We start from the raw sequence: 16,521 nt of genomic DNA on the forward strand, positions 1-16,521 counted from the left end.
TTCTTAAACAAATTGGAGCATACGGTAGCCCCGAGAGTAAAGGGGTCTCCTATTGGAGGTAACCGTCGTCGTGGCACTTGCCATGCGTGCGATTCAACCATCATAACTTCTGTTAAGCATCCATTGAATGACCTACACAATTAATTGGAATGACTAACTGTAGAACTAAGAAAATCATCTATCTGGCTGTATGTCCCTGCAATTTAAGTTACACAGAAGAGAGAAACACAGAAAAATGCGTACAAAATTTAGGGAACATAAAATCAGCTGTGAGAACAAAAAAAGATCATTGCTCCCTTTGTACAATATTGCTTGGACGATCATCATTGTGAAGATGAACTAAAGTAGCTCTTGACTGAGAAGATTACACAAAATATAAGAGGAGTTCATTTTCTTGTAAAGCGGAAAATGAGAGAGCTTAATGGCATTTTTGGATTTTCACATTATGCACTCACTGCATTGGACTGAATGAACAACTTCTCTGTGGGACTGTCTGCTCGGGTAATTCTGGACACGTTGGCTAGAGCACGTAGTTTCAATTCCTTCCCTCTTGCAGGTTTTTAACCCTTTCATAAGCCAGCAGACTACAATAACTCTAGTAATTGTTTTCTCTTCTTTTTTATAGATGTAAGTGTCTTAAGGCATGCTGCGTTAGCCAGAAATCCGTAACCAGTTCAAAATCTCTCTTAACAACTGTCATTTCAGTTAAACTCAACATGTTTTTTTTCACCAGCTGCCTCATGGATTCAGTCTTAATTAGTAACCAGGGTCTTCGCAGGCCATGAGTACTATTCCCCCATCCCTAAAAAATATAAAACACTTCTCTTTGTTGCAAGATGGCTTCAGCTTCAGGGTCAAACCCACTAACTTCCATTATGGTTTTAACTCCCTTGCTGCCTCACTGGATGCCTATCATCAACCCCTTTCAATAACAGTAAATGCTCAGGAAGAAAAGCCTTCTGTGAAGTACATTAAGTAACCAACATATACATAGCACCCTGCTGCCATTCATCTTGCTACATAGTATTCAAAGTTACACATTAGGCAAGTGCCCATTAAGAGACTCACTTGTGTTTTTGAAACTTACCAATAGTTCGTTCCTACCCATCGGCCATGGCCATCCAGTTCGATACACTATGCTACAGGGTGCATGTTTAGCTCCTTAAATACTTAACAGAAATGCTTATTTGATGCTTACAGGTGGCTGTAACAACTCCTCACATTTGCCTTCAAAATTATACAGGTGTGCTTCCCACCCTCATCACATCATGAAGCTAGTTCTGGAAACTGAAAATATTAACTTGGGGAGTCCACATATTGGGCGTGAGGATAAGTCATGAGCAGCAGAGTCGTGAGGTGCAATGTCAGTGAAAGCTAATTCATTATTTCTGGTATACCTGGATACAGTTTTAGCTGTCTGCAGAACTGATGTAGTAGGAAAAAAGAGAGGAGATTTCAATGTGGGTGTGCGCAATTCTACTTTTTACATTACGTTTTCACATTAGTGTGAGGGCAAAAAAGTGGTTTCTCTCTGCTATCACACTATGGAGCTTCTCTAACACAAAAGTTGGCACATGCACTTCCTAGAACAATAGAGGCAGCACACACACACACACACACACACACCTGAGAGACTAGTAGGCTCACACTACCTGAGCATTACAACACCCTTCAAAGATCAGCATTATCACACTGCTGACAGCACACTCGCACACCTCAGAGAATAGCTTTCTCACACTACAAACAGAACTCACAATCAATACCGGCTAGCATTTGCACACTAGTTTAAGCACCAATATCCATCCAAAAGTACCAGTCATAAACTACAGATAGCTCTCCCTGGCATTATTGATGATTGCCCGCACACTATTGGAAGCACCCACACCCCTCAGAGAATAGCGGTCATATAATGTTACAGACATTATTATACCCCTCTAAGACTGCAATTTCGCACTGTTCACAGCACTCCTACACTCAGAGTAGAACTCAACACAACTAGAAGCAGGGCCACACCCATCACAGACTGGTTGTCATCCTCCACTGGACTTTTACTCCCCTCAAAGACTAACTGTCACATACTACCATCAACACTTTCACACCTTTCACATAGTATCAGCCTCTCACTACTGACAACAGTCTCACACCTGTTAGAAATATAAGCAAATAAATACGGTCTGGTTTATAACTGAAAATGCCAGTTCAGCGATTGGTGAGTGTGTGTGTTTGGTATTATGAATGGACAAGTGGGTGAAAGGAATAAAGACACCCAGTGGATGAACAGATGCACAAGTCCAAAATAAGTGACCGAGTGAATAGCTGACGAGGGAGTGAGAGCATCAATTGATGGATTAGTGACTAGCTGGATCGACCAGGTACGTTCAGTAATACCAGGGGCTGGCAATGCTTATTATTACAAGCTGTGCCCCAAATCAACTGGCAAAAGGAAAAATGTGAAGTAAAGATTCTCAGGCTTGCTTATGTGATCACAAACATCCATTATTTTAAGACAGTTTAGGGGGTAAGGCACATGCTCCATGGATCAATATATGTTCTTAAAGTTGGAAAGTATAGCAGTGGTAAAGTAACTCGTGTGGTTAATGCCCATACTTGAGAGGCAAGTACTGCAAGCTACCTGCAAGTCAAACGTTTAGGTCCTTGTATATGGTGTTGTAGTGCCTATATTTGCATGGTTACCCCCATTTCATGATGGGATGGTATTGCTGAACCCTGAGGCACTCCTGTCCATGCCGCTGTAGATGTGTCCTTATACCCCAAATCATTGTAAACTTGGCAAGTCTCCAATTGCTATATTTATCTTTACAGAAAAGCCATACTAAATGGTGCGGAAAAATACACCAACTGCATGAGAAGATAAATGTCACCTGTGGACTGCAGCACTTATTGTTTTGACCACTAGAGTGACAAGGTAAACATAGCTTCAAGCCTACATGTCTAGACTGACTTCTGTAGGTTTTAAACTTGCAGGCAATCAATCTTTGACACAAAAGAAGCCTACTTTTAAATATTCAATAAGCCCCCCCCCCCCCGAGTATGCAGTGTAGCCCCAAGGCAGGATGCCTAGTATTTAAAAGAGGTACAAGCAAGAATTTTGTATCTGTATGCACCCACGGAGACCAGCCCCTAAAAGCTATTTTCACTGTGAAGGGCTATGATGATCTTATGAGAAAAACTAAAGTTCAGAATAAAATGATTACTGCTATCCTTGGTTTTAAACAAGCTAGCACTATAATTGAAACCCTATTTTTAATATTGATTAAAAATCCAACTCAGTGTTTATGGTATATTTTTTAATACATATTTAGGAGAAGGGACTTTTGAAAAGTTAGGTTGACTTGTCTGCCTAAACCTCTAGAAGGCTATTTAGCATTAGCCTGCCAGCAGCTGGCCCATGTCAGTGCTTCACCTTAATGAGGTGTGACAACTGCTTCCAAATCAGAAACAAAAAGCTTTGACCTTTTGGCAAAAGACCTCGGTATGAGACTTCTATAAGCTCAGTTAAGAGCAGTTGGGGGGGTTCAAGAACTGTAATAACTTAAAAGGGACCATAGTAAGGTCTGCCGATTTATAGTTAAGTATGAAGGGAGACCAGGAAAAAAGATATCTTGCATTTCCTGGACACTCTGTAGCCAGATTAGCACCAGCTCAGAGGAAGCAGGGATCTTGTCCCAGAACGAGTTTGCTGCAACTGAGGAAGGACTGCTTATTTCCCTAGATGCACACTTGGCTGGCACAGCACCCTCCAAATACAGAGAACAGCAACCATCTTGTATTTGCCTCTAAATAGTACACTGTGAAATAATTTGCAGTAAGGCAATCAAGATTTGCGGACAAAGAGGAAAGGGTTGTCCCTGGGAACTTTTTTCTTACTGGGCAGGAAGTGTATAGGAGTAACTCCAACCAACTGCCTGTGAAACCTACCAAAGAGGCACATCATCTATAAATCTACAGGACACTCTTTGGACCAGTGGATGAATATCAGAAGACTGGACTTTCTGTTTGAGACAGGTGGAGACCTAAAAGCTGGACCTGCTCCCACTTGTACTCAGGACTAAGAAGTGGTCTCCAAGGGTAAATTGGCTAATCTCGTGTGTGGCTACATGGACACAGCAAGATGCAACAAGCTTTTTTTCTGAACTGCCCAGCTGACTTGTAGCAACTAGATCTGGACTACTCACTTCTGGTGGCCGCTGCAGGCCTGTGTCCTGTCTCCGATGACTGCGAGCTTTTGAAGTGACGCAGAGGAGGTGCTCTAGAAAGTGTAAAAAGTCTGAACTTAAAAACTTTTTTAACTTTTAAGACTTCCAGAGTGTAATCAAGGTCGATGTGAAATCACTCCTATGTCCCAGTCAGCCACGAACATCAACTTCTGACTAGCGCTTTACTTTTTCATGGTACTTTTTGCCTTAAATATTTAAAAAATTCATATCTAAAATTGGTGCAGGGGTTTTTATTGTGTGTGTGGCATTTTGACTTTTTGAAGTCTTGCTACTGGTAAATACTTTCACATTTTTCTAAGTTAAGCCTGTCTGTTCTGGTCATATCTACCAAGGGTTAGAGCCCTGGTTTAAATGACTGAAACCGTGTTTTACCCTGACAAGTTTGTGGCCTTATTCCGTGTGATGGACTCACATTCACCCCAGTTAACAGCCCACTTTCTTACAGTTTGTCACAGAGTTGACAATGTAAGATTCATTTTTGTTGTGTTTGCTGAGGTTCCAAATTTAAAAACTCTTTCATGCTGCATTTCTCAGAGGATTAACACAGTGCAAAGCCACTTCCGCCTATATTTGACATAGGGTCGGCATTAACAATGTCTCGATCAGTTGGTATTAATGGTTCAACAAAAGAGAAGAGGCAAACCCCATCTCTCTCTATTGTGTTTTTAATTGTTTTTGTATGTTTATATGAGCTCCAGTAAAAAGCAAGAGCGGTTTCTAACAGACCTAAAAAGCAATGAGCACTTCTGCTGACAGCAGTCTCACAAGTTTCTAATTATTAATTTTGTCTGTCAATCCGTGCATATTAAAATAATTTCCATTAAATGAACAATAACTCAACAATTTGTATTGTATTCAATTTGTTGGACCTTTCTGTTTAAAAAGACACCCTACTTCAGGTCTCTTTACCTTTATTGTTAATAGCAATGAATTGATCTTGTGGAAGACCCTAAACCAGGGGCCTTCAACCAGTAGCTCATGAGCTTCTGTAACTCACCAGCTGCCTCGGAGTAGCTCACATGTGTGCAACCCAGCTTATTAAATTAGAAAGCTTTTGCCTGGATGAATTAATATACATATACAACACTAATAATATTAGTAGCTCTCAATGCGTTTCATTGAACATAAGTAACTCTCAGTACAGAAATGGTTGGAGACCCCTGACCTAAACTGATAGTAGGCAGACTGAACTTTCTTAAGAACGAGAAGGAAAGATCAAAGGAAAACACAGAACTTTGGGAGAAGATGCAAAATTGACAGACAGTGCTTAATTGGAGCCGGTGGGTTCCGGTTAATTGCCAACATTGGCACTTATGACAGTCTGCCAAATGGTGGCACAGTTTATTAAAATGTTATTTAGAGATGAGCACAACAGTTGTTTATTTATTCAATACACATTAAAAATTACTAATACTGCCATCTAAGCCAATCTTATAACTTTGGTGGCCTGGAATGGTATGAAGTGTCACACTTATAGGAGTGTGATGGTTTTTATGAGTCTTTGTTCTGTCATCGGCACCGCTGACAGGGGCAATGGGTGGGGCAAACTCCAGTGGCCTCCTGAAGAGGGCCCTGACACTTATTATTTATTTTTACAAATTAAGCACTAGTGGTAGGTGTGGGAAGAAGTGGGATAAGATCTGTCAAGCTGTAGCGCATTGGGAGTTAAAGCTGCAGTAGGTTAGGAGAATATATTCAATTTTTTGCATGGTTGAACTAGATAGACAGCCGCCTTGCAGGACTGAATGGTATTCAGACAGATCCTTAGGCTGTGCAATGCTGAGACCTTAAGGTATGGTTGAGTATGGTCAGCATACTGAAGCAGTGATGTCTTCTTCAGTCATAAAGCCCCTATTAGGTTCTCATAGAGATTCAAAACATAGGTGTCAAAAATGTCCTTCAAGACACTATATTTGACGGGGTAAGCCCATACAGGAAGCCCAAGAATGCGGATACCTTTGATGAGTGACAATACCAAAGGTCGATGAGAAGTCTAGGAAGACCAAGAAACTGGATCACATTTGCAATTTGGATCGCACATTCAGGACTTGTAGCATTGCTGTCGGGAGCTAGCTCGGTAAACCTGAGAATAATGGCAGTCAATATACTATTAAAGTTGGAGCACCACAGCTTCTTTGAAGGTTTCAGCAAGGAAAGCAGATGGGCAACAGAACGGTAGTTAGCAAAATGGCAGGATCTAGGGTAGGCTTTGTTGGCAAGTTTGAACAGTCTTCCAGGGGAAGGGACCATGTCAGTTTGGTGGGAGATGTTGATAATACCAAGTTAAAGAGTGTTGGCAGCAAGCATGATTGATTGGAGGATGGGCGTGTGATCATCTTAAGTGGTAGTATAATCAAGCTGTATTCTCATTTAAACTCATCTGCACATCTGTTTTAATCTAAATACATGTTCTGTGCTATTCTCATATTGGTAGCAACACCAATTAATCGCTGTTCATTTCTAAACATTCATTAGCAAGGGATCGGTTCTGATGCCATATTTTATTTAATAGACTTATAAAGTGTTTGTCTTCCTTGTGGTTTTCATTGTACAACCTTTAAAATATGTATCATTTTGTTATTGATAAGGGTCAATTAAGTGATGTGATATACCCTCATGTGCTCCATCTCAATTTCGACTTCTCATTTGTTAAGGATGGTTAGCAAGTGCTCCTCTCTTAATTTAGAAGTGGACATAAAGGAAAAGTCAAAGTAAACAATAGCATTTTTTAATACTTGCAGTTTGGAAAACTCTTTACATACTTTAAACATGAAATACACCGTGGGTCTAATAACTTTATTAAGTTATTCAATCTGTAGGTGTAGTGTTTATTTTCAAGCCCTGAATAAGAAGCAAAATTAAAATATTATTTGGAACCCGTTGGTTTACATTTTTAGAAATCTGCGGATCTACATTCTCAATCACTAATTATTTGTCTGAATATTTGGATAATGTTATAGGAGTTCTCATTTGGTTACATATAACTCAATGTACCAAATATGCTATATTTCGACCACACTAGGGCTCTAGTTTAGAGCCCACACATGAATCCAGCAGCAATGGACCACAAAGGAAATACCGCTTATTTATGCCATCATCTTTGTACATAGTTAACCAGCAATAAATGTTATAAATAACACACTGTAACAAAGTTTTCGACAATACCGGCAACATCGTCAATTGTGCGTCTACCTACAGGCAATACTGCAAGAAACTATTGTGGGTAATAACTGAAAATGTTTTGATGTAGCGGAGCATTAATAGTGTCAGAGAATCTCATTATCAGATATGTTACTGTTCCACCAGACTCTAAATTAATCCAGGTTTAGTTCATTAAGCTAATTCTTAAAGTCAGATGAGAGGTCCCATTTCAAGGTCAAACCAGCAGTGCACCTTTAATACTAAACAGACACATGTTTATACTGGTTTAGTATGTCCCCGTCTTAAGCAAACTACTCAGTTTAAGAGCATATTCATGAGTTTACTGACAACTTAACATCAAAGTCTCCTTAGGATTTTATATTAGAAGATTTGATGCTATTTAAATCATATTATTGTAGAAAAACGAATGTGTAATTTTATATTTTCTGAAGCCAAAGTCACAGAACATGAAATACATTATAACTTTTTTTTTTCTTTTAGGCTGCTGAAAATGTTATTCAACATCTTCCAACTCCTACAAGGATCCCAAAACCCAGGTCTGTAAATACAACAAGACTTCCCGTCAAAACACAGACATCTCATATTAAAATGCCAGATCAAGAAAGAACTACAGGAAAACAGTGTGTCATCAGGAAAGTTTCATCTAAAATCAATATACAGAATGGAAGAAAAAATTATCAAAGTACATTTGAAAATAATCCATTCCGAAGATAAGGTGCGACTTGCAGCTAAAAAAACACAACTACTAAGGAAATTCATCCACAAAACACATAGAAAACATTTAAGCATAGGATGTTTTATGAACATCAAGTTGGGTGCACCTTAATGCACGCATCAGAAACTTTGTGAATTCTTTATGTCATTTGTTCAACAATCCTATGTGTGATTGAGACAATTCCAGTCCCAATGGCAGGAGAAAGGATCACGCCATTTTCAGCCTGCTCCTTTTAATTTTTGATCATCATTTTATTAGATATCCCCTGGAAAAAAATACAATTCCTGGATGTTACACTTTTTTTTCCTGTTAATATTATTTAATTTTCTAAGCAGTCACGGACCACCTGAGTAGGCTTACGCGAACCACCAGGGGTCCCTGGACCACAGATTTAGAATGACTGGTCTACCTGATGTCACCAACAACCCCCCTGTGAAAACGTACTTATAAACTGTTACCCATGTATACTTCTATATCTAGGCTGAATTTCCTTACCACAACAAAGTAAGCAACTGACACAGGTTGCTGAAAGGAAAGTTCTTCGATAAAATAAAGTATTGCACCAATTTATGAAATGTTGACACAAACAGATGTTCTATACTGGCATTACAAAACTTTACTCCATAATAAAACAAAACGAGGTGATGATTAGTAATTTCTTATTTATTTACTAATGCTAGCTAACTAGCAACTTAGTAAACAGAGTAATTCCAAGTGCCTCTCTCCATATAAAAAGTAAGGGGCCCCACAATGAAACAAAACATCGTGTAGTAAACTTTACTGGGGACTGCGTCACTTACTGAATTTCAAAATTGAAAATGTGTAAACCTTACTTCTGTAATGTTTTGATATTTTGTTATCTAATTCTCACAGATTTTATATCAAACAATAAAATTTACTTTTTTAAACGTGTCTGGCTATTTTTTTTATGAAAGATGAGAAAGCAAAATAAGTGTGGGTACATTATCCCAGATAACCTGCATGAATGAGACGAAGCACCCAATACAGGGTCAGTTTTGTCCTCAAGAATGGATGAGCCAATGGACAAGATTCAAAACAGCATTTCAAAATACAGTAAATAAATAAGGTTGATTCAAAAAGGAAGTTCCAGATCAGTTAATCAGAGAAACCATGAAGGCATATTCAAATATTAAAGTGCAATACAGGAGCCAAAAAATAATCAGTCTCAATAAATGAGTCTTAGGACGTTGAAATTAATTGCCATAAAGGCTCTTTTGCATTTAAAACAGATACAGCAATAAGCAAAATCTAAAAATAGTCTAAGTCCAGAATGTGCAGCAAATCGATAGAGAAATGGACAGCATCCCTAGTAGATGAGGGTTTTTATTATAATAATTTGCACCATAGAACCCAATGGAAATTGCAGTTAGCATGGAGTGAGCAAATGTAAAAATATAACAACAAATCAATATAAATCTTCATATAATCCCACCATCCTAGCACGACTCCGCAATTAATAATTCTAAATCCCTTCCGACCTAATGTCAAAGATGTGAGAACAATCTAGTTAGGTAAACAATTGACAGACTCACAGATGAATTGTCTACAGTGAGCGAGAAGGGAGAGCCTTTAAAAAGTAACTTAAGGCTTTCTCCAGAGGTTTTCAGGAACAGCAGGTCATTACAAAAGTGCACTTTTTGCTACCGGCAGTATCAATGAGAAATATAAAGACACAATATTATGAAGCAGCATCCATACAAATACAAAATTGAATCGAAGCCTAGTTTGCATAGGCCAGAAAAACTGTTTTGTACATCACAGTATTATTGTTTGAATTGCAAATTATTGATGTTAACATGCAAATAAGATTTAAATCAGAAACTAGTCACGTCAGCACCCAAAGGGGCAATCACATTTACAAACAGCCTTTTCAAAATGTCCAGTGCTGAAATATTGGCAGTGTAGTTGCTATTATTACAATCTAAAACGTTCTAGAATGACTAGATTGCTTGGTGTTAGGGGACTGGTGTTAGGGAACAATTTAAATCCCCGATAGAATCATAGGTCTTATTGGACGTGACCTGCTGGCAGCTGTGCTCCCTGCCTTCTTTCACCTTGTAAAAAGATGTTCCTATACTTAAGAAAAATACAAAAAATAAAAAGCTTTCCCGAAACAGCAGTCATGGCCTTGACCCGCCGCTCAAAGCTGAGGGGAAGGAAGGGTATCTTCCTGAGCTGTGAGAAAAGAGGAGCGGACAGACAACAACAAGATCCCTTCCCCTCCATGCTTACAATGTTCCTGATTTCCGATATAAATGTATTTATTTCCTCAACTGTGGGGCGGGCTCCTCCAGGGCTTACACCTTGATCTCTGGGGCCACGAGGCTCTAGTCCTGAGAAGCATTTATTGTTTCCAGTGAAAACAGAAGAAACACCATGCTGACAACAGTGCTTTTTTAGTGGGAGAATACAGAGTATCATTGAACCACTCTCTAATGGGCCATCAGTCTTTTCACTCACATCCCAGCTGGGAGCAGGGCACAAGCCAGGGATAGTTGCGGGAGCATGGACCCCCCTCCACCCTCTATTTTTAGGTCTCACCTTACAGCACGGAACCCCTTTCACTCTATAGATGATCTACTTCATTATGTTTCCAACGTTTGCAATTATTTCCATTTGCACATTTCGACATCTTGATTGAAAGTTGATTGTTTCTTACCAAGCCTACTCATACATGTATTGCTCCAACCCTATACTGTATGGTCTATTGGGTTGTTCTGCCTCTGTTTGCGTTGCAGAGCCTCTGTAATATCGGTCAGTTTGTATGTGGTTTTTAATTAAAACCAATAAAAATGGGGGGGCGGAGCTTGCTCGGAGACGGAATGGCCTCCTAAGCGCTGAGCTCTCCCGAGGCATCATACAATACATCAAGTATCCTGCAGCTAACGAGGCTGCTGTTCCCCTGAGTATAGCGCCGGAGCGGCGAAATAGTGAGCGGAGAGGTCTGGAGGGTCCTGGCTGCGGATTGGGGTGCAGAGGGCTCGGATCGGATTCCGACTTGACTTGCGGCGACTAGGCCGCGGATCCCCGGCCCCGAGTAGCGGGAGCGGCCGAGCGACGTCGCTCGACATGCGGCTTGCCAACCATCGGAGGCAGCGGTCGGAAGTTGGAGACCGGGAACGCCGTGGCGCCGTCTTTGAGAGCCCTGAGGAGTGGAAGAGCGAGGCGTGTGACCGCGGCAGGATTACGCTGCCCCACCCTGTGAGGCTGTGAGGGTCGCGGCTGGAGCACTAGCGAGAGGAACACTGCGGGGAGGCCTGAGTAAACACAAGTGGAGAAACATGGCGGACTCGGAGGCAATTTGGTGAGAGGTGGTGTGTGGGGTGTTGCCATCCGGGCCTCTTTGGAACAGAAGCACATACAGACACCCCGACTTGACCCTGAAGCGCTCATTGTGGATTGGGGTCTGGCTGCTTGCAGGGAACTAATTACTCCGTGAAGAATAGAGGGGCAGGGATCGACATTGCCCGGCGAGGCGAATGGAGCTACGCATGAGGCATGGTTTTATGAGAGCGGTTTGGGGCCCGAGCTGACAGGGCGGTTACGCTGGACCTCCCTAGGGGACAGAGCACGCGATGGTGGTACTGGGCCCTCGCTGGCACATATAGGACGAGCTGATTATCAGTTTGGTTGCCTACGCCCTGAATAGCTGGTGAGAACGGGGGTGCTGCGCCACCGGTGGTCTGTGCCTGGAGCCTTGGGACCGTAGCCTACCCATTGGACGTGAAGGGGATGCATTTTCGTGGCGAGAACTGTGCCGCAGCGGGTAAGGCCTGGCAGCATGGGAAAGGGTGACAAGACCCAGACGAAATTGGCCTTCGAACAAAAGCGGGCAAAATCGCAAGACCCCGCCTCGGACAGGGGTTCTAGAGGGGCATCGCAATCCTACGATGAGGAGGAGCCCAATATCCGCAGCATGCTGAGAGCCATGGAGAAGTCCTTGCAGGGCGGAATCACGTCTCTAGGCGCAAAAATGGATGCCTTGATTTATTGTATGGACAGGATGGGAGAGCGCCTGGATAAACACGCGGAACAACTTGACATGTCGGAGAGGCGCCTAACGGAGGTGGAAAAGGCGCACACTACTTTGGATGCCGACAACAAACAGCTGGGGAAATTCTTGAGAGTATTACAGGATAAGACTGAAGACATCAAGGCACGTTCTCGGCGCTGTAACCTGCGTCTGGTAGGCCTGCCGGAGACGACGGGTACAGGAAATATGGAACAGTTCATGGAAAAGTTACTTGTGACATTGCTAGGCGATCACGTCTTCTCGGCTATGTTCGTGGTGGAGAGAGCGCACAGGGCCCTGGGTCCTAGGCCGCCGCCGGGCGCGGCGCCGGGCCCGATCATCGTAAAATTACTCAACTATCGGGACCAGGACGCCACCTTGAGGGTTGCTCGGGAGAAGAAGGTACTACACTACGAGGGCTCGGAGTTGGCCGGACTTCACTGCCAGAGTCCAAGCAGCACGCAGACACTTTGTACCGCTCAAGCGACAGTTGTGAGACATGGGAGTGGATTATGCGATGCTGTACCCGGCGAAACTCCGAGTCAACCGACAGGGCAGATCACACACTCAAGCGACAGTTGTGAGATATGGGAGTGGATTATGCGATGCTGTACCCGGCGAAACTTCGAGTCAACCGACAAGGCAGATCACACATTTTCCGGACCCTTCAGCTTTGCAAAAAGCCATAAAGACCTGGGTGAAAGAGCGGGGGCCCTGCCCGGAGCAGAACAGTCTGGAGGACCCGGAGGGGTCGACGCTGGATAAACAGGACTGAGCAACAATGGCTGGTAGCTATGACAGTGCTGGGTTTCATAGGGGGCGACAGGGCGGAGAGCTATCTTTTGCAGGGAGAATGTTCATATGTACAAATGCACTAATGCCTTGGAAACTGTTGCATACAAGTTGATTAATGAAAGGTGCAGTTGGGAACATGGGGGCTTCAGGGATTGGACTTACTTCTATGGAGCCTGTGAGCAGGGAAGATAGGTACTTTGGTAACGTTGAAGCTGCATGGCCATGATATTGTGTGAGACATGTTTGATCTAGTCAAGGGTATAACGTTTGCACAACCGCAATATTATTCATTGTTTTGTTGCATAGTGTGTGGGGAACAGTTACGCTGAGTTTGGGGTGACGTTTGCAGAGCAATAAGCTGCATATATGGTTACGATGTCTGGGGGGGCTGGCGCAGGGTAGCTTAGTCACTTCCAGTTGGATTACGTTACCATTTGAAGAGCCACCTCCGCCCGCGAGTGCCTGCCACTGATTCATTTACCTCCTACCTGTCGGTTGAGGGTACAGGGGTATGTGGGGTGGGAGGATTGGACTGGGGACCCCATGTTGGGGGAGGTCTGCTGTGGGTGGGGGTGGGGGGGTGTTGCAGGGGAAGTAGTGCATGGGGGGACTGGTATGAAGCGGGTTGTTTGGTACGCAGTTACTGCATGCTTGGCTGGCATTTTCATATTATGGCTACACGATAGGTTGCATGGCATAGTTGATGTCACGTGAACCGTCTGATTCTTTTGAGTGCGAGGGCGGGTTGCGGGTAATTTCCTGGAATGTTAAGGGGTTGAATGACCATCGTAAAATGCGTAAGGTCCTGAATTATCTATATAGACATAAGGTGGACCTGGCCATGCGTCTCCATTACAGGAGACGCATCTCCCCAACCCCAGTCCTATGCTTAAGCTTAGGGCGCTAGAGGGCAACATAAATGCGGCAGGGTTCACCACTCATGCAAGGGGGGTGTTGAGCTGGGCCAACCCTAGGTCGTCGATTGCTCTGACAATGCTCCGAGAGGGTTCGGATGGAAGATATGTTATATCTAAGTGTAGTGGGCGGGGTGTGGATTTTTTGCTAGTAAATGTCTATGTGCCTAATTATGATTGTCCCGAGTTTTTTGGTGACCTGGCTAGAATTACATCTCAGTATGGCGATACTCGGATACTGTGGGGAGGGGACCTACATGTGATCAGAAACCCAGAACTAGACCGCTCAGCGGGACAGCCCAGACAACCTGCTGCAGCTGCAAGGAAAATAGAGGAAATGATGGTGAGTCTAGATATGTGTGATGTGTGGCGAGCGCGCAATGTGGGGAGAGGGGGCTATACGTACTACTCAGCGTTCCATGATATACACACGCAAATTGACTATTGGTTCGCCTCTACCTCACTGTTTAGCCAGGTGCGGCAATGTACTGTGTTGCCGCGTACTCTCTCAGACCACTCACCTTTGCTGTTAGTTCTGAAGCCACCCAGGAGGAGCATACCGCCGTTTACGTGGAGATTCCCCCATACTCCCTGCTAGACCCTTTATTTCGAGAGGAGATAGCTGAAGCCATCGACACATTCTTCAACACCAATGTAGGCTCAGTGGACAGTTTCCTGACGATTTGGGAAACTTTCAAAGTATACATCAGGGGTATAGCTAGGTCTAAACATTCAGGAGTACTACGGGCGATTAGGGGGAGTCTGGCTGAGATTGAGGGGAAATTGCATAAACTGGAAAAGGACAGGGTAGACAGGGGAGGTGAGAGAGTAGAAGACGAAATAAAGGTGCTTCTGAAGGAGTACCAGGAAACGGCAGATCGTGAAGTGAAACACCTAGGCAAGTATGCCACGGCGCGTGCATACGGGGAGGGGGAGAGGCCTGGATCAGTCCTTGCTCGGCTGATGAAGGCTAGGCGTGGCAAGACGCAAGTGTCGGAGATTAAGTCGGACAATGGCGACCTCCTGACAGGAGAGGGAGATGTGGCTGAACGCTTTAGGCAGTACTATGCAGATCTCTATAAAACCAGATCAGTGGGGATAGATGACCAAATTAGGGAGTACTTGGAGTATATACAGCTGCCATTTCTCCCGGACGCCCACAGGGAGTTGCTGAGACACCCGATAGAGAAGGACGAAATGCGTCCTTCTCTATCGGCGTTGAGCAGCATGAGGGTGGGGAGTGCCCCGGGTCGGATGGCCTGACGGTCGCTTTTTATAAGGCATTCTCGGAACAGTTGCTACCGCACCTTGCAGCCCTGTTTGAAGATATGTTAGAAACAAGTACAATGCCCCCGTCAATGAGGGAAGCAATCCTAGTCGTTATTCCAAAGCCAGGCAAGACACCGAATGAATGCAGTTCATATCGCCCGTTGTTCCTTCTTAATGTTGACGCAAAATTGTTTGCAAAAATCCTGGCCACTAGACTGGCATTGATGTCTCATATCCTGGTGGCGCCTGAGCAGGCAGGCTTCGTGCCATCTAGAAACTTTACGTATAATATACGGACTGTGTTCGGAACCATGCAACATGTCCGCCAGGAGAATAGAGCGGTGGCTGTATTCCTCAACATGGAAAAGGCTTTCGATTCGGTGGAATGGGGGTTCTTACGACAAGTGTTGATGAGAATGGGACTTGAGGGGCCATTCTTGCACATGCTGGGAATTCTGTATCATGAACCAACGGCCCGAGTGCGTATCGGAGATTTGGTTACTGCCCCGTTCAATATCACTAGGGGCACCAGACAGGGCTGTCCCCTCTCTCCGCTCCTATACGCCCTAGTGGCAGAACCACTAGCCTGCGCTTTAAGGGAATACCATGGGAATGAAGGTATCGGGTTCCCCACCTATAGAATTGTAGTGTCTACATATGCGGACGACACACTCCTTTATGTTAGAGAACCTGCAGAGAACTTGACGGCAGTTGTTAGGGAAGTTGTTAGATTTGGCGCTCTGTCCGGTCTTAAAGTTAATTGGGAGCAGTCTTTGGTCTTTCCGCTCACACCTGCTACCGTAGAATTTGAGATGGACTACCCCCTCCACTGGACGGAAGACTCAGTGAGGTATCTGGGCATTCGTCTGCATACGGAGATGGATATTGTATTTCGGGAAAATTACAGCACAGCCATCTCCAACCTAGAGGATGATGTGGAACTATGGATCCGACTCCCGTTGTCACTAATGGGACGTATATCACTTATGAAGATGGTAGTCTTGCCCAGAGTCCTTTTTCTCTTCACCAATATTCCCTTGGTTTTGCCGCGCACCTTCTTCCATAGATTGAGACAATTAATGCTCAAGCTAGCCTGGGGCGGCAAGCAAGCCCGGGTGCAGTGGGGGGTACTCACGCTACCATACCATCTGGGAGGCATGGGTGCACCAGATTTTGAATTATATTACAGGGTGTCGCAGGGAGCGCACCTGCCTGCCTGGATCCATGGTGGAGAGGGGGTACCCTACCTTCGAATGGAGCGCCTGTTTGCAGCCCCAGTAGCCCTGCCGGCGGTGATCATGGAGCAGGTAGACCGCAAGACAGGTATAATGGACTCATTAAACACTACGAAACAAGCTTGGCATTGTCTGCTGCAGAACCAAGCCGGCGCAATAC

General features: G+C 43.9%; 2 protein-coding genes across 5 annotated transcripts in view; one reads left to right on the forward strand and one right to left on the reverse strand.

The window, feature by feature from the left end:
- FILIP1L (filamin A interacting protein 1 like) overlaps positions 1-9,023 on the forward strand; it is a 795,845-nt gene extending 786,822 nt beyond the window's left edge. For all 3 annotated transcript variants that reach the window (XM_078657733.1, XM_078657734.1, XM_078657735.1), the window contains one exon: positions 7,881-9,023. In XM_078657733.1, coding sequence (XP_078513859.1) covers positions 7,881-8,114 — 234 coding nt within the window. In that variant the 3' untranslated portion in view covers positions 8,115-9,023. The remainder of the gene's footprint in view (positions 1-7,880) is intronic.
- Positions 1-16,521, reverse strand: part of CMSS1 (cms1 ribosomal small subunit homolog) — a 1,475,838-nt gene that overhangs the window by 1,406,618 nt on the left and 52,699 nt on the right. The window lies entirely within an intron of this gene.

The sequence above is a fragment of the Lissotriton helveticus genome, chromosome 8, assembly GCF_964261635.1.
Source record: "Lissotriton helveticus chromosome 8, aLisHel1.1, whole genome shotgun sequence".
Taxonomy (NCBI): domain Eukaryota; kingdom Metazoa; phylum Chordata; class Amphibia; order Caudata; family Salamandridae; genus Lissotriton; species Lissotriton helveticus.